General features: G+C 38.4%; 1 protein-coding gene across 1 annotated transcript in view; it reads left to right on the top strand.

Moving 5' to 3' along the window:
• Positions 1-24,924, top strand: part of PEPD (peptidase D) — a 217,489-nt gene that overhangs the window by 30,949 nt on the left and 161,616 nt on the right. The window contains exons 4-7 of the mRNA XM_048870777.2: positions 516-579; positions 4,470-4,517; positions 5,963-6,024; positions 18,318-18,362. Of these exons, the coding sequence (XP_048726734.1) occupies positions 516-579; positions 4,470-4,517; positions 5,963-6,024; positions 18,318-18,362 (219 nt within the window). The remainder of the gene's footprint in view (positions 1-515; positions 580-4,469; positions 4,518-5,962; positions 6,025-18,317; positions 18,363-24,924) is intronic.

Genomic DNA, 24,924 nt, shown 5'->3' with positions numbered 1-24,924 from the left:
CTCATCAGTTAGTGGAAAAACTCACTTGCACCAAGTTGTTTCCACACCTTTTAAAAATTTGGACACAAATGAGTGTGGCACAATTCACAACCTTAACAAGGAGGATTACTCTGGGAATACAGGACATTTTAGGACTGGAGGAGACGATGAAGTGAGCTGTAGCTCACGAAAGCGTATGCTCAAATAAATTTGTTAGTCTCTAAGGTGCCACATGTACTCCTTTTCTTTTTGCGAATACAGACTAACATGGCTGCTACTCTGAAACCTAAGAAGTCTAAGTTTCAGACATGGTCTAGGTCAAAACCTTAAAGTAATGTAACCATAGTAAATTTTATTGTTAGCTATTGTACTGAGATGTTAATGTTTATTAACATTATTATTCTTGATTTCTTTATATCTATGATGGTAGTACTGTGCGAATAGCCCAGGCACTATGTCATCTTTTTCATAACCTAAACTATTTAATTTTATAACATGGCTAACACCAAGTATTGTATTTTCCTTGTATTCTAAAGGATTCATCATCCCGAATATTTCAGGAAGAAATATGCTGTGGATGAAGTACACTATAAAAATGAGGTGAGTGTCTGCTTTTCCTAATATTTTCCCTATGAATACAAAATTAATGATTGTTCTGAAAGTATGGCAGTAATTTCCTACAAAAAATCTTGTTCCACTAAATATTATCTTCATTTCCTCATTAATTAGTCCTACCTCCAGTTCCTGAATGACATTTGTTTTATAAACTTTTCTAAAACTCTTAAAAATATTATGCTGCCATTTTGTTGGATTGTACATTGAGACCAATTTAGAGACACTTTTTAATATGCTCTGTATTTAATAAAAAGGTTAATTGGGCATGATTCTGAAGGGTTCTGGGGACCTGTGAGGAAAAGACAGACAAATGGGTTAGCAATACCAATGCTTAACCAGTAAACATAAACTTTCCTCTTTATCCCTATTTCATAAAATGTATTAAATTTTCATGAGCTGCTTGAATGTAAAATATTTTGATTTTTCATTTAATTATTTATTCAAATATTATTTTGTCTCTTGTATTCATGTATTTTTAAATATGGGTATTAATTGCACACGTAAGTTTCTCTTTGTATAGTTGTTTTTGAGTAGATGTTATGTTTTTGTGCACCTTGCTAGTTTTTTTTTTTTTCAGTAGGAAAGCTCAGCAGGATTATGGCAGCATGTTTGCCATACTCTGTGGTGAGTCTTATGGAGAGCAGCTTAAAAAGGAAGATCTTGCTATTTCTGTCCCCTGCAGGATGCTAACCTGACTTGTCAGACCCAAAATCTGATTTTTACCAGCTGTGGAGATCGTTTCATTTCATCTTCACATTGAAATTATCTCTAAACGGTGGTTGTGCTAGTGTATTTCCTTAACTGTGGGTTGAGGAAGCTGTGAAGAGATTGCTGCTTGACGCATTTGGATTGGAATCCTAGTTTCTTGTTATCAGACTTGATGTGTTAGAATACAGAAGTACAGAATACAGAAGCCTAGGCGAGCAATTGCAAGTAGGAACACATGCTTCTTTATAAAGAATCACATTTATTGACATTTTGTGTGCAGTCTCCTATCAACAAATGCCATTATCATGTATCTTTATATTCTGTCTCAGTGCTTAAAATTTTATCCAGGAAGGAATGTGGATCTCTTTAATTTGGGACAATTTGTAAGCCCATATATCGACATTTTTCTCTTTGGAGTATCCCAGCTTAAGTCATAAACCAATGAAGTTTTGCAGTATTGTATTTCTCTGCAATATGAACCTGTCTGTATTTGACAAAAGCATATTGCCAGGTAATAAGTTAGCAAAGTCAGAATGGCCTGTAGGAACTCCGTGACAATACATTGTATATACATTAAATAAACACCATTCAAGAACACTTTAGCTTTTTAACTTCTATGCTTAGAAAGGAAAAGGGGCTTGTATGAAAATTGTCCAGTGCTTTCAAAGGTGAGCGCTCTCATTATTCATTTATTTGGTCAGTCAGTATGTACATATTTTGAGACATTCCTGGATTGTGCAAGCAGTCTTTCATTTTTCAAAGGCTTTGGATACAGTGCTTGCCCGTTCTACTAGGAACATACACTTCCCCAATGTCAAGGCACCAGGGGCCTGATTTGCAAAGGTATTTAGGTATCAAAAGATGCAGATAAACACCTAACCTGCTTAGGCATTTCTGTAAATCCCACTAGGTGCCTTACTCTCATTGGGTGCCTCTGTAATTCCACTAGACCTGTAAATACCTTTGTAAAATGACTCTAGACAGTGGTATTGGAACAATTTTTATAGTGGGGATGCTGAAAGCCAATGAACAAAACTGTAAATTCTGTGTATATGATGGAAACCACTTCAAGCCAGGGGGTGCTGCCCCACACCCAGCATCCTTAGTTCCAATACCCCTGACCCTAGAAGTCTAATACCTTGGTTATCCACTGTATTAGCATCTTTGACTTGAATTCATCGGGTGAGCATGTGTACCAGATTCTTCAATGATGGATACTGCTGGAAAGTGTGTAATAGTCACAGTATCTCATGAAGGTTAGAAAATACAAAAGATCTTTAAAAGACATTGCAGTATTGATAAGTAATGTACTTGTGACTATGCATTTAGTTCTTTACTTCATGTGGTGTGTGTTATTGGAGCAAACTGGTAACAAGTTGATGCTAATTGGTGAAATATCTTTGTCCTACTTATGTGGTTCATTTATTGGATCAATAAATGCATATCTCAGCACCCACATCTGTGCAGCCATATTAAAAGTATACCTGTCTGTGACCCCAATGTTTTCTTCTCAAAGAGATGGTAGGGTAAGAATTGACTTTAATATAAAGTATCTACTCCTCTCCATTTATTTATTTGTAATATAGTTACAACCAAAAGACAAAGCATTTTAAATACCAATAGTAGTATGAGAGTGGGAAACCCAGAATCTTTCAGATCTATCCCTTGTAACTTGAATTCATACTGATTTTCAACAGAAGTACAAATAGTGACTAAAAATGTCTCAAGTGTGGTTTAATGGGACTGCTAGACTAATTCAAATCTGTGGTGATACCATTGTAGTGAGATGACATTGTTATACTTTTTCTTCTCCCGAAAGACCAGGCAGACTAGTGAGATGGCTGATAAATATTGTGTGTTTTTCATTCCCTCTTAAACAGTCAGGAAACCAGGCTTATTGAGAAATGTTAGCCACAGTGTGAAACAAACCAAGGGCATTTAACTGTGACTGTTCTTATAAAACCAGTAGAACCCCAGTGATGTCTAGTCTTGGGAAATGTGGCTGTTGAGTTGACATAAGCTATTCTGCGATAGAAGGCAATCTATGGAAATAACAATACTGTGGTTTACTTCAATTTCTTGTGGCATACAAATGGAACAAGTTGAAGAGTGTAAGCTTTTAATCACACCCAGTTGAAATAAAAGACCTACTGTAGCCTCAATTTATAAATGTGTCAAAGATGCTGAAGGAAGTTGGGATATTGTAGAGAAGTTTTTAATCAAGAAAAGATGACCCAGTGAGAATAACTATAAATATTCAGCACACGATAGTGTAATAACATTAATGCATACTGTGTTTTTATTTGTACTAGCACAAATCTTTTCCTGCTATAATTCCTGATTTCCATGTCCTATTATATGGGTCTTCATGGAAAAAACCCTTCTTAGCTCTCGCACATTTCCTCTGCCGATAATGGCTGTAGATTTAATCTTGCACTGCACTTGTTGCACGTGTCTTAAAAGGACACCAACTTAAAAACCACTCTTCTGTCTGAACATTTTTTTAATGACTCTTGTAACAAGTGACATAAGATTACTGAATCTGAAAGAGATCAAAGAAACATTTTTCTCTTTTCCAGTTTGTTTACTTTGTGCACTTGATAGCACTTTGTATATAGTGAGTATCACTGTTTCCTCTGTCAGCTACTTAGTCCATTTTCCCTGCCTGCATGGGTCTTTCACACAGCAACATGGGTGGGGGATGGAAGAAAAACTTATTTTAAATCACAAAAAGTGACAAATCCACTAAATTTGTCAGGCTTCGGGGAGGTGTAGGTCCTGAAACTACTTTATCATTTTTGTTGACTAGATTTTTAATTCATGTTTGTTTGTTTAATTGATATAAAATCAATTTTGGATGTGACATATTATAAATCAGATGAGATTAGTCATGCTACTTTGGCTGTGTTCTGGTGTTTAACCTTTTTATTGTATTTCTTTTACAGCAAAAGGTTTTATTGATTCATACTTTTCACCAGTTGTATTGCTGCCTTTGCCTAACAAGCAGAATGTATGAAGTGACTTCTTTTAGCATGCTTGAAATGTTAGTACGTTTCTAAGATTGCCACATATAACATTGACAAGAAGCAAATTGTCCATAATAAAATAGTGATATACGAAGTGGATAGGAAAAAAAATGTACTATAACTGCAATCCTGTTCTTTTAGATAACCAGTGTCTTGGCTCAAAAGAAACCCTCAGTACTTCTTACCTTGGTAAGTCATATTTGTTGTTCCTGGAGAATACTTATCCTGTTGCTCTTCAGTAAACAGATGAATTAATCAGAGGTGTCTGCTCATTATGCATCCTCTTTGTCCCTTCTCCAGCACAGAGAATAATGTCACCATCCTCCAGTTTGAGGTCAGCCATCTTCGTATAGTTGACTAGCCTTTCTCCTCTCTCCTCACATTCAGTCAGTGAGTTGCTAAATCCTGTCCCTTCTTCCCTGTGTCCTACTACCAAAACTCTTATCCATGTTCTGGTAGTTTCACACTTAATTTACAGGAAACTCACTTGACACCCACATTGTTTCCCTCCAGTCCATTCTAAATGCTGCGAAATCACATCCTGCTTTCCCATTGTTCTCACCATGTCACCTGCATATTTGAGTCCTCCCACTGGCACTTAGAGGAATTGGAGTACTGCCCTTCTGTATGATGAGGTAGGGGCTCAGGGCAGTTTTCCTTCAATAGTATGAGAGTGGGATCAAGTTACTATCTAGATCCCACTTTAGATTACAACATAACATTCACACGACTCCAGGGTGGGAGGGTAAAGGTACAATGCTCTTCACCCCTCAGCCACTTCTTCCCAGGGTGAAGTGTGATGGTGATTTGAGCTGTCCTTTCCTCTTCTTCAAATTTCCATTATCCTGTGCATGTGTCTGGTGCATGTGTCTGTCATTATTTGTCTATTTTTATGGAGGTTGAGCAACTCCCTGTCTACTGGATCTGTTTCACTCAAAACTTCCTACTTCTCTGAGCTGCTTTCCCTCCCTGAGCTCTGGAGGAATGCTGATCCAAAGAACATTCTTTGCTTAGTTCAGCAGAATTCCTGCACTTGTGCCTCTTCTCCATTGGTTTTGTTCCAAGCACAGAAAGGCAGTGCTGTTCCATATGATTCCTCACAAACCGAGAGACGTCAGCAGTGCTATGTAGCAGCCAGTATGGTGTCTTTCATGCTTCTTGTGTGAATGGCAAGCTGTAGGGGAGAGACACTCCAAGTTATGGAACAAGAGTTGCCAAGGCAGTATGGAATTACTTCTTTCCAAGGAAATGTGTTTTAAAAATTCCTAATACAGTTCTTATTCTACTCCCACCCATTACTGTCTTGTTTACAGGACGCACCTTTTTTGCCCTCTGCTCCCCACCAAGAAAATTGTCACCAAGCTATTTTAGAAAAGAGAAGGTTAGCCCTGCTAAGATCCTAGGCAGCACATGTCAACTTGAGTTCCATCTGTCTCTTCAGTAATGAATAACTGTGTGTCTAAATGTGACTATGTAACCTTGTTTTTACCTCTTACTGATTTTATGCAATCGTTCAAATTATATTTACAAGTAAGCTTTCTAAAAGACCTTATGTAATGGACTCTGTCAATGAATTTATTGTAAAATTCATGTCTTTAGCACACAATGATAGTTCTTTTCATCTTCCCCTCCAGCGTGGTGTTAATACTGATAGTGGAAACATCTCAAGGGAAGCTTCATTTGAAGGAATCAGCCAGTAAGTGACTATTGAGGTGGTTTTTATACATTAATTAAATTGTTGGATAATTATTAACAATGTTATGCTGGTTTTATATTTCAAATTAAATGACCGTGACTTTTGCTCATGACAAATTATAAAATGTTAATACATAAACAAGAGATTCTATGAGCTACCCTTCATTGAAATCTAGAGATTTGATTTGCACTCTAATGACTTAAGGGTATGTCTACACAGAAATTAGCCATCCATGGCTGGCCTTTGCCAGCTGACTCAGGCCCTGGGGCTATGGGGCTGTTTCATTGCTAGGTTGATTTCTGGGCTCGGGCTGGAGCCTGAGCTTTGGACCCTTGGGCTCCAGCCCAAGCCCAGAAGTCTACCCAGCAATGAAACAGCCCTGTAGCCCAAGCCCTGCGAGCCTGAGTTCGCTGGCACAGGTGAGCCATGGGTGTCTAGTTCCTGTATAGACAAATACTTAGTTTTCCATTTATTTGGTTGTTTGGAAATCTCTTTCAATCTGTGTTAGCAACAGCAGAGATATGTACATATGTTTCTTTTTATATTACTTGTACATTAAAGAAAAAACACTTAAATTCCTTGGCAGTGAATATTTGGATTTTACAATATGTGAAAAACAAACTTCAAATAACTTCTACTGTATGACTACCATACGTTATCCTCTTATGTACAATACTTTGTCTGTTAAGGATTCTGGAATGTCCACTCTTCTAAAAAGACACTGTGTAATATTTCTGCATAGAAGTGACCTTTTGAGGGCAATCCATACACTTTCAGATTTAATTCCTTTAAAAAAAGTTTGCTGCCAATGAAAAAGTGCTCCTAGATACAATTGTGTGAAATGGTAGTGAGCAAGGATAACAATTGCTTATTTCCTAGAGCAATCCTACATGATATATCGTAGACTTATGCTATAATATGAAGAAGATGGTCAGAATTTTTAATCAAATGCAATAGTCTGCTATAAATTTTGATATCCTGAGATTTGATCGTCATCCATTTGGCTGAAAAATGGGGAGGGGTGGTGAACACTGTCTGGAAGCCTATTAAAATTAATGCTGTCTCAGAGATAATGAGTGGGTGGCCTTTTTATGATCCCTGACTCTAAGTCAGCCTGTTGTATTTTCCTCCATTCACCTTTGTGTCCACAGCAGATAACACTGTTACATGATAATACTGCATAGAATTTGTGGCTGTTGCCTGTAATTCTAGACACTCATTTTGCCAGGTCACATGGGATAACCTCTCCTCTGTGTCAAATAATGAGATTTGAAATCTGATTTCTTAATTACTTTTGTTCTCTTCTATAACCTGACTGGAAACTTAACCAGTCTGTCACAATTAAGGACACTGGAATAATGGGCACCAAAAATTAAAGATTCTGTAGCTTTCAGAATCTTTCTGTGGAAAAAAAATGTAGACTATGACACTATTTTTGAGACTTTCTGCTCTTTCAGTTGTTACACCAGTGTTCTATTCTGATGTGTCCGTCTCCTATTGCTTTCTTAGGCATCTTTGCCCCAAATTATCACAGTACAACCGAAAGAAAAGGTGCTGCTCTTCTGTCCACTTCCTTGAAATTTTAATCTGAAAACCTATTTGGAGATCATGTTTATTTTAAATAACTTCTAGATCTTTTGTGTGGGAAACTATAAAATGTAACGTATGTAATATATACAAATATTTCTTTTATGTGACCTGTATTTCTCTATAGATTAATTCAAATAAATGTTATAGTAGCTGTGACGTAACATGGTGATCCAAATTGGGTTGTGACAGCTAAAGTTGGGGGAGTGATTTTTTTTTCCCCTTCCAAAACTCATGAAGCTTACACCAAAATAGACAGGAGGTGTGGAGTGACATCTCTACTAAATGTACCATACATCATTTACGTTGGAGGCATTCCGCATGTAAAGATGCATCTATCTCCCTTTTTTTAGAAATATGTCACATTTAAGATACTGGATGGAAAAAAAAATACCAACAGTGCTTGTGTCTTAAACTGTGAAACAGCCAGCTAAACGAGCCGCGTCTCTTCTCTTACATGCCTATAAATCTATAAAGTAGCTGCACAATTTCTTAACCTTTAGGAGTATGGCTCTTTTATTGTTGAAGTACTCTAGACCTGAACTTCAGTATATTACTTTTTATAACTGTTTCTTCAGTCCGCTCACAAATTTCTGAAGAAAGCAATTACAGTAGTAATTTTGGCCTTGTCTCTTGTTTTAATCCTATACAAGTTCCTTCCTGTTAGAACTGTTGGAAATTTTCCGATAGAATGCTTTTCCATCAGAAAAGACCAGTTAGTTGAAAGTGAACAATTCATGGAAATTTCGCTGTTGTTGAATCTTCAGATGAAAGCCACCCATTGGAAGCCTGCCTGGTTTCCTGCCCGTTCACTTGCCTGGTTCCTAGGCAGCCTGCCATGGTTCTGGGGCAGCTCCACCATGCAGACTGCCTCAGAACCCCAGAGTTTGCAGATTCCTGGACCAGCTGGCTCCTTGGGCTGTCTGATTTCCTGCAGCCTGCGGAACCAGCTAGTCTGGGAGCCTGGCAGATTTGGGGGTTCTCAGTGTCTAGTTACCCAGCTCCTCAGAAGGAAGCCTGGAAATCCTGGGGACAGTCAGTGTTTCTAGGCTCCCTGCTGCAGACCTGGAAGTCCTAGGACAGGCAACTAAGGTCTGTAGCTGCAGGGCAGTCCCACCATGTGGACTGCTAGAGGGTCAAGGGATCCCAGGGTTTCCAGATTTCTGGGGCAGCTGGTTCTCCAAACTGCCTGATTCCTGCAGCCTACCAAGCCACCTCCCCGAGACTCAGGAAGACTCAGCACTGGCAGCTCTGTGTCTAGTCTCCCAGTTCCACAGCAGGGATCCTGGAAGGCCTGAGAGCCCCAACTCAGAGGGGTTCCAGGGGTCCATGGCAGCAGGGCAGCTGGCCCTGGAGTCTGGAAGCCTTGGGTTTTCTGGGCCCAGGGGATTTTCGTGAGAGGGCTACCCTAGAGCTGTAGACCCTGGAAGTCCAGGCATCTGCTGACTGAAATTGATATGATTCTTATCAATGTTACAGATGCCCACTACAGAATAGCAACTGTGAGTGAAACTGACAAGAATCATACCCATTTCAGCCAGCAGCTACTGGAGTCCTAAGGACTCTATTTCATTTTGGAAAACACTGTATGTAGATGTTTTAGAAACACCCATTTTACAGATTTCCATTTTGTTGGAAAATTTGAAATACAATATCTTTTAATTGCAAATTGGAACAAAACCAAACATTAAAATGCTGAAATTTCCCACAGTAAGGAAATTCTGAGTTTTGACCAACTCTACTTCCTGGGCATTAGGCCTGTAATAGTATAAGCTAAGTGCTATAAACTATCATAACTCTCTTCCAAATTTGGTGATTTAGCAGAATATGTTCTTTAGCTTACCACTGCAGTTCTGTGTTAAATAGCTTCACGGGTATCTTCTGTAAACTTAATAAATCTGCATGATGGTAGACCCAGATAAAGTGTTTTCAGCTCATTTGTTAACTACATAAAAGGTAAAACAGCATGGAGGGTTCCTTTAAGAAAACCTGCAGATATGACCTGCTGTCTTACTACACTACATACTAATCAATATATTAATTTAAAGAGCACCCTAGATTTTAATCAGTTATAATTAGGATGTATTGTAGGTCATCGGATAATATAACAGGAGGTTCTAATTCCTTACCATACTATCTTTCTTGCTACACCAATAGAATTATTTGTAGATGCCAGTAGTCTTATAAATATATATCCTGTCCCAAAATAATAGTAATATAAAAACTGGTAGAGAGTGGAGAAAGCTGTTGCAACACTCATTTCTCTTTTAACTCTCCAAACAGTGACTCCTTGAGAATTTCCCTGACAAATTCTATATGTATCTTGTCTTGTTCCTTATTAACTCCATTTATGTATTTATTTATTTATTTATTTATTTAGGCTGTATGAGCTATATACACTAAACGCCTCATATGTTTTCAGTTTTCTCCATGACACATTTTATTTTTTTTTTTTTTTATATGTGCTCATGGTTAACACGCAAGGTGTCGGGTTTTTCATCTGTTGTACTTCAGAGTTAGGTTTACAAACTAAATCATTCTGTTTGGAAAGTTCACACATTCTTCACAGAAAGCAAATGGCAGGGACTACATTTTTACCAATCCTCAAGCTAGCTTCTGACAGTCTTGTTTTCTAAACTGCATGTGTGTAAAAATACATGTCCACTTGCTGTTGCCTAACTTGGGTGTGTAAATCCTACATTTACATATGTAAATGGAATATTGGGCATGCATTTGCTTGTATGCAGGTTAGAAAACAATTTGCCCCAACCTCCCCTCCCCCAATAGATAAAGTGAGAGTTTGCTCATGCAGATAATATACATGCAATCTTGTGAGCACAAAATTAAGCTCCTTCCAATTTTTTCCCCTCAAAACAGAATACATACTTGGGGTACTGCCTTCTAGAATTAATAGCATTATGAAGAAGTGTTACCAGATTTGCCCGTTACTTTGGGATACGCTCATTTGTTAGGGTTACTCTTCTGGGGAGTGGGTTTCTGTAATTCTATCAATGTACTGCTTGTATCACTTGTGTTTTTATACAGAGCGCTACCTCTCCCTTCTGCAAGTTCCCTCCCAATGGAGCTATCCTGCAGGACCTAGGTTCCACCAGGCTGGGGTCTTCCAGCCCCAGAATCAGATGAACAGACACACGTATTAACAGAGCACCGGGTCAATCAGCACTCCCAAGCTGACCCCTTATATGTCCCTGGACTCAGCAGGCTGGGTCGAGCAGCACCTCCAAGCTGCCACCCTCCTGTGCCACGGGCACCGCATCAGAATAGAGTACGCCTGCGCAGGCTGGGTCGAGCAGTACTTCAGGCTGCCACCCTCCTATGCCACAGGTTCAGCACACCCCTAGCCCCACTTTCATGGTACAATTGTTCTGGTAGTAACCCACTTGATGAACAAACCCCACAGGATTTTTGGATGCTACTGGGATCTTTAGCTTTGGTAAGAGGAGCATTGCTGCAGAGCAAATGGGGAAGCCAAAACATAAAAGAGAGGGAGAGAGGGAGGGAGGGAGGGAAGCAACCAGCTTAACCACAAAAATTATTTATTGCCAGGTAATAGCCATACAAGGAGAGCCAAACAAACAAAACAGTTACAATATTAAATCTAGCTTAAATTTGATTACAAAAGTCAGGTTTAGAAAACTACACCTGATCACACAAGTCAGGGTTAGAAAGGTATACCTAGAGTAGAAAGAAAAACAGAGAAAGAGTTGGGTTCTCACCACACTGTGAAGCTTGAACCGGTTGGGGTTCCCAGGTGGTGGTGGTAACTGAGGGTCTGGAGTGCTGTAGACAGGCAGGGCCCCCAGCACGATTAGTCAGGAGAAGTAGTAGTCCCAGTGGAACTGATACAGATTTTGGATCCAGGCATCAGAACACTTACTTGAGTGTGGGTAGGTTTTTTTGTAGGGAAACAACAGCGGTTCAAGGGAGAACACTAGATTTGTTTATGGGTAAACTGCTGGCTCAAGGGAGTATACCAGAGTTGTTTTGTTCAGGCTAGACAATAGGAACTTATCATTCCTGGCTATGGGCAGCGCTCCTTCGCGGGAGCTCACAATGCAATTTTGGATACCAGTAAAGGATTTATGATGAAAATTGGCCTGATAACTACTGAACTGGGTGTGTGCACGCATGGGTTCATTAACATCTGGAGCAGAGATCCCCCATCATGCAATGCTTCCCCGCTTTTCTGGTCCCAGAGTTCATTGCAGTTCTTGCCTTGGAATCTCTGTTCTCCATTCTGTATGCTAATGGAGATGACTCCCTGTCCCATCTCTGATGCAAATGAGGCTAGGGGAGTTGCCTTAATCCTGTCACCCTTGTCTGGAGGGGTTTAGGTGTGTCTCACACTGCCTTTTCATTGCTTTTTGTAAGTCTTTCTTCTGATCGGTTTTGTTTCAAGCAGAGGCTGCGGAGGGTCTTTGTGAGTCAGACAGGCTTGATACTGCACCCTGGTTCCCCGAGAACACAGGGCTGACAGGTCACAGAAGGTCTCTTATGAATACTTTGTTTCTGTGTATAATCAAAATCTTGTTGCTATGCTAAGTTACTTCAGGCCTGCTCTAATCCAGAGGCCAAAATAAGCAAACTTTCTACTAGAGTTGATCTTGTACTGTATGTTCTCCAAGAGTATGTGGACTCTGTACAATTGGGTGGAGTGATGTGTCTGAGATAGGAACTAAAGACCTCTCTCTATATGTATAATTTAAAAAGTCTTAGACCTCAAGGCAATTCTTCCCAGGAATACCATACCCAGGCTGTTTTGAAGCAATAGGATTCCTTATCTGTCTTAGGTAATGAAAGGTTGCTTTCTGTTGCAGTGTGTATAACTGTGTGGAGTTGCTACTACTGAGTAGTGCTCCAGAAACATTCCATTACTAGTCTATATTGAAGTAGGAATCTACCCCATTTGGCATATGGCTTGTATCCTTTTACTCTTTGCATAGTGTGTGTCCTGGGGCACTCAAGGGGTCTAAATAATTGTTTATCACTGCCTTCCCTGCTTATGGTAATTACATCTCCTGTTTACTTCCATAGGACAACATCTGTACCTTTTCAGGAGAGACTTCTAGCTATTTGGTAGGCAGGTCTCTCTGTTTGAGAACTCCGATTAAACTCCTTCTTCTACAACCATAGGCACAAAGATACTTTTTTTTATTGCTTCTGACAGATGTGAGTAATGCTTTTCAGACTCTCTCCCTCATTCCTCCCCACCCCATATAAAAGATTATTCACTGATTTTTGTTGAATATGCTGGAGATTTACTGCATCTTGCCTCTTTTGACAGATTTCATGCCCTCAACTCTTAAACCACTTGGCATTGTACTTTTTCCCTTTATCTCCCTAATTTGTAGTTGTATCTTCTCAAGAGACTGTCAGTTCTGTCTATACAAGTTGCTTAATTTCTTTGACCACAATAGAGAGTCTTGCTATTAAGTGCTGCTAACTAATTGAACTGTGGGGGAAAAGAGCTTCCAAATGAAATCTGCTGTATTTGTAATTTCTTGTAACTGTAAAAAATATTTCTGTGCATTACTTTGATTTCTTTTGTAATAAACTTGAAACACCTTTAATTTTTTACCCAAGTTCTTATATCTCCAACTCTTTGCTTTATTAAAATGCTTGCCTATATGTTTACATGAATTGTGATGTCTTTAAATATGACTCGAGCTGGACTGTTTGACAGAACCTATACTCTCCCTCACATAAATAGTATGCAGTCTTTTTAGCTCTTGCTATTCATAGATTATCTAGACTTTCTGGGCTATTTATGAAGATGTATGTTGTTCCCATATTCTTGATTGTCTCAATATTTTAGAGGCCTGGTGAAGATGAATTTGCTTTTCAGGACCCCTTCTTGTTTTACTTCGTTCCATTTGTGTGTTGTCTTCCATGTTTGCTGTGCTCCAGTGTTTTTTTGCTATGGATAATATTAGAAATAATATCACTTCGTAAAGCAGTTAAATCTTGTTCTCTATTTTCAGGATGTTCATCTGCTCCTGACAGAAGCTGCCTCTTACTTGTCCTAATAATGTTGCTTCCTTGCGTCACTTTTTCAACGTTTGGAATGTCTCCTTGAACATTAATTATCTTAGCTATTTTATTAATTTCCCACTTCAGAGCAATTACCGTGTCTCCATTTTGATCCCTGGGTTATTTCTACCTTGGCTGAAAGGCCAACCTTAGATTGCCTTTGTCTTGCCAGTGATGAGCAGGTTCACTTTCATGTATCTGCAGAAATGAACCTCTAATAATGATTCACATTACGATTTCCTATAGTATAGCCATCACTTGTTCTCCTGTTTAACTTCAGACTGTACATTTTGAAGAACTAAAAAGCAGTTGGTATGTTAGCTGCAACTTGTAAAAGTACAGAATTGTTTGTCTTTGTAAATGTTTCTGTTCACTAATGAATACTCATGTGCGGTATCATAGTCCTCCATAGGGAGAAAAGTGTTTTTTAAATTGTTTACAGTAGGAGACTGCTTAGGAAACCTGGTTCCTGTTCATGCTTCCGAAACTTGCTTGATTTTTAACCTTGGACAGGGTTTTCCCATCTGTAAAATAGGCACAGTGATTTACCTGCCTCACATGACTGTAATGAAACATAATGCTTGTAAAATGCTTTCTTATCTTGAGTATAAGCACTATAAAATAATACAGCTCAAACATCAGATTATGTTCATACAAACTACAGTGCTGTGGTTTAATTTAAAAAGGCATTGAATTAATCTTTTTTACTTACAAGACATATTGAAGTGTGATTTTTTTTTTCAAAATTGTTTGATGTAAGAGATTCAGACATCTCCTTAAAAATTGTTGGAATGTTTGGTGCTTTCAGAATGTCACCTGTTGGTCTGACAGAGCAAGACTGACCTTTAGATTACTCTGCAAGGTTCCTCTCTCTGATGCAGGCCTAGTACATTTTCAGGAAGGGTTTGACATTTCATAATAGAGGGAGGGAGATTTGGTCTTGTGTCTTTAATTGATACGCTGACAAGTGTAAGATTTCTATAGTTTTTTTATCATACATGCATGAAGAGTTTCTGATCAGCGTATTTTGTAAGCAGGAAAAGCATTTACAGTGGCTGCTTATTCAGGATACGTAGACTGACTTTTTGGAAATGCATGAAATTGCCATGTTTATTAAAGAACTGGGCACAAAATTAATTCTGTTTGGACATGCAGTTAAATATAATATATCTTAGCTGTGTTGATTAATTGGGGATATTAACACATGTTACAGATTGTATAGCCACAGCAAAATGTCAGTTTTCCTTCTCCTTCCAGTCCATGTGTCAGATTTTCCAAGTGTTGTCAATTTGCAAATTGCAGTGAGATTTAAAATTGGATTGGTTTATATGATCCTCTTAGCAGAAGGACAGCCGGGGGTTCATTTTTTTAGAGTATAATTGTTTGCTATCAAGTATAATCTAAACTTTTTAGAAGAATAAACTGGAATATTTATGTAATACTTTATATAAAATATTTTTGCTTCTCTGCTATTTGTGCATCCATATTAATGACTACATGTTCTTCCCCTTAGGGAAGTACCTTTACAGTGTAGTTTGTTCAGCTCCCTTATTGCTAATTAAAGTGAAGTATAATTTGAGTAATTAGTACGGGCGCCCTTGCAGTCATAAGTAGGGATAGCCTGCAGCCGTACTGCTTGTGTTGTGAGCCTGTCAGCATTAACAAAGGATTGAGCCAGGTCATTTCTTAGCTGATAGATTTCCAAGGATGAACTGTGTAGAATAGATGGTGCTGTTCCCTATGATTGAGCCAATTCCCCACCATTGTGTTCTAAGCTGCTATTCTGTACCTATCATTGTGGTATCTGCAACGCTATCTTTCAGGTCATGTCTACACTTAAAACACTGCAGCAGTGTTGTAGCACTTTAATGAAGATGCTCTACGCTGATGGGAGAGAGCTCTCTCGTTGGCGTAGTTAATCTGCCTCCTCAAGAGGCGATAGCTATGTTGGTGGGATAAGCTCTCTTGCCACCATAGCACTGTCTACATGGGGATGGGGGGGATGGGGGAAATAAGGAGGGATGGTTTGGTTGGTATAGCTACTGTTGCTCAGGAGTGTGGATTTTTCACACCCCTGAGTGACGTGGTTATACCAATATAGGTCTGTAGTGTAGACCAGACCTCAGATGAGAGATAAAACTGAAGTCCTGACTGTGACCTCTGGTCCCTTATTCATGCCATTCCTCTGTTTTCTGGCTTTTCCCACGTGCCTGCTGACCACAGCTGGTATTTAGGTGCCATATCTTAGGCAGTTGCCTCAACGTCGTGCTCTGGAATAGGTACTCTTCTCTACAAAGGTAGTGACTTCTGCAAATCTATTTAGTGACTCATCTGCCTCTGGCTTTTTTGTTCTCTCAGTCCTAAGTAGATCTTCTGAAAGAGGCTTATATTTCTTTTTGTTTCATTCAGTCCTTTGCATTTGGCTGCCTTTTTTGAGTTTGATCTCTTGTTTGGTTGGTTTGAGTAATTTTGCATCCTTGTATCTTTTGTTATGGTTATAAATTTAATAAGACAACCTCCGATTCACAGGAGAGCCAGTATGTTGGCTGACTAGATATGTATTTTCATCTTTCCTAGGTGCTTGCCTTCCCTGTCCTTTATGGTCTCTTAACCTTTCCCCTCAGAAATTGGGCTTTTTTTTCCTACTCATGTCATTGGCTGTTTTGTACTTGTCCATTAGAGAGACAAAGGAGGATGAGGTAATATCTTTTATTGGACCAACTTCTGTTGGTGAGAGAGACAAGCTGGGGCCAAACCTGAAGAAGATCTCTGTGTAGCTCAAAAGTTTGTCTCTTTCATGAACAGAAATTGATCCAATAAAAGATATTACTTCACCCACCTTGTCTCTATAATATCCTGGGACCAACATGACTACAACGCTGTATTTGTCTATGAAAGTTTAAATAGAGCTGCTAGTGCAACTTTCTGCCTTGTTACAATATCTCTTTGTGCTATTTTTCTTCATCAGTCTGCTCTGAGTTTGCATTTCATTTGTTGTATTGATGTCACTTATGTCATTTGCAGCTTATATCCTTTCATATCTTGTTTCCTTTAATCTCTCTTTAGGGGCATGGTGGAATACTCTTCAGCCAGAGATGGAATTCAATCTTTTGTGCATTGAACCTCTCTATATTAACTTTATTACCTTGTTCATCTGTTTTTCTCTGTGTACATTTGTGTTTAACTGGCTCTTGCGTCCCATGATTACTTCTGTATAGAACTACTTTAACAGCAGTTACTGGGATGATGTTCGGATGTTGTTCTTGAAGAAAATAAAACTAGACTCTCTCATGTTTCCAAGTGACCAGTTGTTTTCCAGAATGATGCAGAATGCTGAATTGTGGTTTTCATGTTGTGGGGGTGTCTAAATGAAGACCCTTAATATTGAATATGGTGCAACATGTAGTTGTATTTGTTGAAGTCTGAGATAAGTTGGCATTTTCTGTCCCATGCTCTTGAAGTAGGAATACAAAGCCCCTGACCCTCACATTTTTAGATTGTATCGGTTCATGAGCACATGTAGAAATACTTTTGTTTGTTGTATTCATAGATTGATAGGTTATTGCTCTGCCATCTGAACCCCCAGACATTTAAAGGAACTAATCCCTTAAAAATTGGGTTTGTGCTTTTTTGGTGCCTTATGATATATATAAAGAAGTCCTGAAAGGCGCGCGTGCGCACTTTTTTTTTTTTTTTTTTTTAAATACTTCGGAAATGGTGAGAGGAACCTCTAGTCTGTTTTCCCTAGCTTCACTGAAAGGTCTATTGGGGTGGGACATCCCGGGGCATTTTCACTGTGAGCTCTCAAACTCTAATTGAAGAGCTCATGGCACGGGATTGTCCTTTTATTCAAAATGTTTAGTAGTCATTGAAATGAAGTGTTAACAACAAAAACAAAATCCCTTCTCCCTTCTTAATGTCTCAACCTTTACTCTGCTGGCTCTTGTAATATGAAATGACAACAACTGCTCTAGTTATCAGTCTTTGACAAGATGTAAATGTCTAATGTAGGAAACAAAGAGAGCCCCTCCTTCCACAGTGTCTTGAGAGGTGGTTGTGGGGAGTTGGAACCTTCACATTCCCTTTATGCATCACAGAGAAGCACAAAGAGGACACATCCTTTTTTATTTTTTCTCTGTGCAGTTCACCTTTGACAAGTTTGTTTAAATATTATTTGATTTCCCCAAGATTTGAAACTGCTAAAGAACTTTAGGGATGAACATGAAACATTCACCATTTTAATTTTAGTCAAGTGTATTTGAGGGATAAAAATGGAAAATTATATTTTACCTATTTATAAAAAAACCTCACTCCTAGATAGGGACAACTAGCATGTATGCCCTCTGAGCCTGATCTTGAAAATGCTTTAACATGGGTTTAAATGTATACATATGATTAATCCCATTGACTTCAATGGGACTACTGACATGGGTAAAGATAAGCACATGCATTTGCAGGATTGGGAACCTAAATACGTTTTTAAAAATTATGATGCAGTACATTATTTGATAACTAAAACTGTACTAGTTATCATGTGCTCAGATGAGACACTATGTAAAATGCATTTTGGTATTGTGTTTAAAAAATTCTGGCATCCACAATTCATAGTATTGCTAGTTTTTAATTCTGGTGTGTTGTTGGGTTTTTTTTGTTAGATTTAATGTGAACAATAAAATTCTTCATCCTGAAATTGCGGAATGGTAAGTAGTTTATAACCTTTCTTTTCCTACGCCTTTTTTTGTAACTTGTTTATTTTATTACTTCTCCCAGCAGAATCTGGTAAATTCCTTATTGCATGTTTTACAGTAGACATTCCAACAGAAGCCTCTCCCTTTACTGTTTGACATTTTTTTATTCTTATGTTTCATGCTGGGAATGAAAATAACATGCAAAGATTTAGTTTTTACTTTCTTTTAAAAATCAACATTCTGTAACACCATAAGGAACAGAGAAGTTAAGTAACATTTAAAAGGTCTAGGCATTACTACAATGAATACCAAAGGAACTATTAATTTAAAACTTGATATAAGGGGTGCCATTTTATAAACATTGTTTTTACTTCCTTTAAGGTTTATTTTAATAGCATTAATTCTGATGAATTATTTTATTGTTCATATATATATCATATGTAATTCTAGAGGAACTCCATAGCAATCTATTTATATGTTAACACCAACCTAAGATAAACCAAATTATAAGGTGCCATAGAACATTAATGTTAATATTGCTTAATTTGTTACAATATTAGTTACAACACTTTGTAATATACGTAAGTTATAGTAACATACTATTTTGTCTTAGAAAGCTTTTGCGTTTTGGTACCCACGATTCCTCCATTTTAACAGTATCATTAATGTTGTCTTAACAACCGTTTTATAACTAAGGCTTTCTAGTTTTTCATTTAGCAAATTAACTGAAGAGACAGCAGAGTGGATTTTTGCTAATTAAATTGGTTTTTAACTAAGCATTTTAAATGTATTAGTGTGGAGCTGAGAAAACAAAACCTTACTTATGACAGATAAGCTACTTGTTTTTCAGAACCTTTAAAAAATAAACAGGAAAAATACATACTGCATCCTACTATTGCAGCTTAATATATTACAGGCTACTATACATTACTCTTATTAATAACTTGTGTTAATAATAAACATTACTCTAGTATGAATAATCTTCTGTACAGTAGTCCATGTACTGAAAAGAAGTGTGAAGTTGAAATTTGTCTTGAAGGCACCTGATCATTAACATATCAGAGTAATGGAAGCTTAATAAGCCAGATTCTTTGTTCTGTTGCATATTCATTTCACTACTTTGGTAGTGTAATAATGTTTTAAAAGAAAAAAAGGAACACTTTTTAGATAAAATAAAGCTGTATTAGAGTCATCAGTATGAGATGGAGATGTGCAGTAGCTGAGTTCCTCTTCTGCAGTTCCCGCACAGTTTAGGAGAGGGAAAGTCTCTTAGTGCAGAAACCTGTGACAACCGCATAAACATTTAGAGTATGGACTTATTTATATATATATATATATATATATATATGTACACACAGAAGAAGGAAGTTCCCATGCAGAAGCTTTAATAATTTAGAGTCAAGGTTTCTGAATTAGGTGCTTGATCTTGCAAGGTGCTAAACTCTCTATGAAGTGCATAGAACACATTGGTAGTCACTGTGAAATCAATGGAGCTACTCAAATACTCAAAATTAAACACAAGCTTAAGTGTCTTGTCATGATATAGACCAGTTCAGTGTGTATATCACTAATAGTTATGGCCCAAGATATACGTATTAATGAAGTTTAGGTTGAAAGAGTTTGTTATACATTTCAAGAAACTTCTTATAAATTGTTGCTTTTAATTTTCCCCCTCATTTTTCTGGTATTAAAAAAAGCTACAATCCATCCCCTGTTCCCCTTATCAAAGTAACATCTTGTTTAAAAAAATATTAAAGTTAAGTGTTGCCCAAGAGTGGGGCTGAACCCATGAGTTCTATATGAACTAGCATTGTCCTAATCCCTGGTTTCACACTGGTATATTGACCTGGGGTTGAACCTGGAGATTCAGGTAGTCACTGTTATACCTAGATTAGAGCAAACTGACTGGCTCTCATGATGTTAGTGTGACAGATATTGCAATCCCTTGTAATATTGTTGGGGACCATATTTTATTAAGTTTATGTATCATGGTGGTCCAAGGATTGTATGCAATGGGGGGGGGGGTATCACAAGTCTTCCAGGAACCCAAAATAGTAGGGGGTGATTGAGGTGAATCACTTACGTTGCGAACATCTCCACAGAGATACCACCCCCTGAAGAGGCTTGCATATACTGGTTCAAACTGGGTTTTCCAGAGACCAACAGACCAAAAGAGGGCTTTTGATATAAAAAGGCTGGATTTAAATTTTCTCCTCCACCAAATGGACAGGACCTTCAGTCAAAGGCGGGCCCCAACTCTTGTGGAAGGGTTGGAAGGACTTTTTCCCACTAGGACCCCATAAGACAGATGGGTGACTCCTGGTATATTTAAAGATGATGTGTTTAAATCTGTTCATTGTTTTTATTATGTTTCATCTGTAATGTTTTTTCCTTAAGAATAAATGTGCTTGTTTGTATGGTAATTTGTAACTACTGGCAATACGCTGTTCATAGCCCTCTGAGAGAAAGCCTTTAGCCAGACTGACTTAATGGGCGTATCACAGTGTAAACTGTGCAGACTTAAAGCCCCTGGTCAGAAGGACAATGAGCAGGTGATTTCAGAGACCTGAGACCTGACTGGGCATTCCTGGAGTGGGCAACAGAGGAGGGGATACAGGTCCAGTTACTCTGAAACTATGACAGCTAGCACTTCAGAATAAATGTCACAGACTGTTTGCGTGTGAGAAAGTCTGGGTTGGTATCATAGTACTGCAGTATTTCTTATATGAAGCAAGATTACTTCAAGCATTTTGAACGGGTACTTAGATAAGTCTACTATTAAACTCCTTTTCCATTTTCTTGTCCATGCAAATCTTGAGATTCAAAGATAATTTATAGGGTGAGAGAATTTATTTAGCAGTTCAGATAAACTTGACAGGTACTCCGTTAGCATGGCTGGAAGTTTAGAATAGAGTTGCTGAATATGTTTAGATAATGCTATGTTTTATATGTGGTCACTTTCTATTGCATAAATTTTCTGATCCAGATGTCCTTTTAAATATTGCTACACCACTGATTTGTTCATCTTAATGCATGCAAAATTATGGAGGTGCCCTTGTAGCTCCTTAGTTAAAGTTGCATTGTGATTTCCACTTCAGGCAGATGCTAAATCCTTCAAAAATATATATTAGTCTCTCAGAAGCATTCAAAGTATCTCTGTTGCAACAAGATCGAGATCCTTGGATTTGGGGCATTGCACATGGGAAAGGAGGGAATCACTTAAAGGAGCCTTCTACAAATGGCTACCTTTGGAAATTTACAGGAAGGAGTCTCATGATTCTGTGGGTCACTAAAGAATGTCAACAGGTGGCTGTCTGAAAATTGGTACCCCCCTTCTGAGACCACAGCTGAACAGCATCAGATTGAGGCTACAGTATGTGCAGGAGGGAGAGTAAAGGTAGATGAGGGATGTGAGGTGGAAGTGTAGGGGAGGAAATCAGAAGGAAAGTCTGAATTGAACTTGAAGAGATTGGTGGAGCTAGCAGTGGTGCAGAAAGAATCTCCTTTGTACTATATTGTACTTGAAAGCTAGAGAAGAACTTTGGACCTCAATTCTTTCCCAATTTAAAAAATAGCACTTGGTATGCTTTCTCAGGGCACATAGCTCTTCAGAAAATTCTACTGTAGTTGTCAGAGTTCAGGTTTTGTGTTCAGGTGTAATTGTAAAGGTGGTGTGTTCTTCATAACTTGGAAGCAAGTGTTTTTTGGGGGGTAAGGAGTCTAGCTGTTTGGGTGATATGGGATATGCACCAAGACTGCCTTAATTAATGGTTTCCTTGGCTTTTTCAGTTTGTACCTAAGCAACATTAGCTGGAAAGTAATAAATTTTTGGAATGAAGAATATATTTTTTTAGAATATCGAATAGTTCGGGTCAGTTGTATACTACATTTCATGACGGGTGCACAAAAAGTCTTCTCCTTAAAGTTGAATTGATTAATTTGAGTTGTATTTTTCCATTGACATATTTACCCTTTCACATTTTAGCAAAAGCTATAACATTTTGTTTTCCATTATATTTGTTGGAGAAATCCCATTTTGTCAAAATTGGCAACTAAAGGTTAAATGGCTGAGCCTTCTGAACCAACAATAAATGTGAACTAGAATCTCCCACTGTTCTCTAACACCCTACTGGGACAAGGGTTCAGTACTGACAAGAGTGTATGATAAATTATGGATCGGATGTCCCCGATACTCTTTAAGCCTTTGTTTTCAGAGTTTTCTAATTAAACTGATTTATCACGCAATTTGAAAGATGAAACATATAAAAAGAACTTGACCTGAAAACTGAATGTATTTTAAATTTTTTTTGCAGTTATTGCAGAAGTTTTGTTTTAGATTATTTACATATCCAATACAATTTAAAACATACATTTAAGTGCTTTATTTAAAACGCCAGTTTAAAAATATAAAACATATATGCTGGATATGTAGTATACTTTAAATATTGAACCCTCTCTTCTCCCCCCGAAAAACACAACCCAGACACTAAACCTGTTTGACCTCATATGTCAATCAGAATGAAGTTTTTCTACAATTGCACAACGGGCTATTGTCAGTCTATAGTCCCAGTGTCTGTCTACCTTAATGCTGATCTCCACATCAATCATTTTATTGAAATAGAAATAAAGTAATTGCAATGAAACATTGTCACTGGATAAATGTGTCCCAGTTGGAACATGACTAAAAGCCATCCCTTTGCCTGGGCGTTTATCTGACAGAAGCAGCTCATTACTCATAGTCACTGTTCTATTTCATTGCTTTTCTTCTTTAATTGAATAGAATCAAGCACTAAAAATACCAATTGTTATATAATGTTTGCAATAATTTTGGTATTTTAATAACTTGTAGTATATCTTAGAGGGGTTATCTGAACAGTGGGGGAGAAGCATTTAGCAATATATGAGCATTTTGTTTATATATGCTGTATTTCACTAGCAGCTTTAGGAATGATGAACTTGAGTGTTTATGTATGGTCGGTTTCATGTCTTCTGTGCTTTTTGCATATTTTGAGGGACAGCTGCAACTTTTTTTCTTTTGTTTGAGTGGATCCTCCTACAAATGAGAAAAATTGCTATGTAGCTAACTTTGCCACATGTTTTAAAACTGGGCATGAGTTTTGAGAGTGCATTTATATGTATATTTCATATTTTCATGTTTCTGTAGAAACCTTGTAATACTTTGATCAGTCAGTGCTTGGTCTTTAGAGATATGTTTAAGATCTCAAGGATCATTTTGTGTTCATTATACAACTTTCTCTTTCAAGCATGTATAACTTGCCCCCATTTAAAATCTTTGGGTAACTAAAAATTGTATTGTTGGATAATTTACCAATAAAGTAAATGGGCATAGGAAATCCTGTAATTTTAGCACTTTTACACTTTAGGCACATAGTTTAAGGATAGCTTCAGGATGTGCAGGAGTGAATTAGGGAATGAGCATGAATCATAGGATTTTGGAACTACAGGATGTAGGCACTACAGAGCCTGTGTTAAAGGAAAGAAAGTGACTAAGAAAATGCAGAAGGAGGTTGTTTAATAATAATCAGTTACTGTTTTTGTGAAAATAGTAAAAGAATTACTTTGTTTGATAGTTTAAAACAGATAATAGATCAGATCTTCTTCTTAGTGTGCTTTCTCATGTTGATTCCATTCTAGGTGTGTGCGTGCCCATGTGCACATTTGTCAGAGATTTTTGCCTCGTGGTATCCAGAGGGTCGGCTGTGGCACACCCTTGAGTGCCGCGCTCATGCTCTGGTATATTAAGCACCACCGGCCCTATGCCCTCTCAGTTCTTTCTTACTGCCCATGACAGTTGGTCGGAGCACCTTGTCTTGCTTTGTAAGAGTGTTCGTGGTTCTTTAAAACCCATTGTCTATCTTCTTTGTATATCATTCGTAGGTACTTAACCGTTGAATAAAGTGTTAGGTTTGTTTGATAGAGTCCCAGCTGGGACTTCACCCTGAAGCAGGGCATGCCCTGTTCCCCCAGCTTCAAACCATGCTCGTCATGCAACGGGCCGATGCCTATTAGTGATCCCCAGGACAGCTGTTTGAAGTGCTTGAAAGAACAAGTGCAGAATCTGTTAAGAACTTTTGAGCGGGGTATCCACTTGAGGGCCCTCCTCATAGAGGCTGTGCTTCATCCTGCAACCCTCCCACTTGGACCCCGCTCCCAGTACCTTGGCATTGGTGCAGAGTGCACCGCCGGCACCAGGCCCCACCGGGCACTGTTCCCCCTCCCTGGTGCCCAAGAAGTGGCAAAAGAAGAAGAGCCCCTCGGCACCAGAAGGGAGAGGGGCTTTGGGCAAAGGACCTATGTCAGGCCACATGCCCACCCTGGAGCTTCACAATGGTACTGCTGCAGTCAGACCCCCAAGCCCAGCCATGGATCTGCTTCCGACTCCCAGGAGCGGCAGGGGACCCTGGCTTCTCCTAGGGCCTTCATTGCCCTGCATTGCCATTGCATCTGTGGCCGGCTAAAGAACAAGTAGGCCGGCCACAGGTGCCACACCAGGTGTCAGACTCAGCTAAGACCTCAACATCCAAGGGCAAGCTGGTCATGGGGCCACCCCATT

Source organism: Caretta caretta, chromosome 12 (assembly GCF_965140235.1).
Source record: "Caretta caretta isolate rCarCar2 chromosome 12, rCarCar1.hap1, whole genome shotgun sequence".
Taxonomy (NCBI): Eukaryota; Metazoa; Chordata; order Testudines; family Cheloniidae; genus Caretta; species Caretta caretta.
This window is presented reverse-complemented; position numbering and strand designations above follow the sequence as displayed.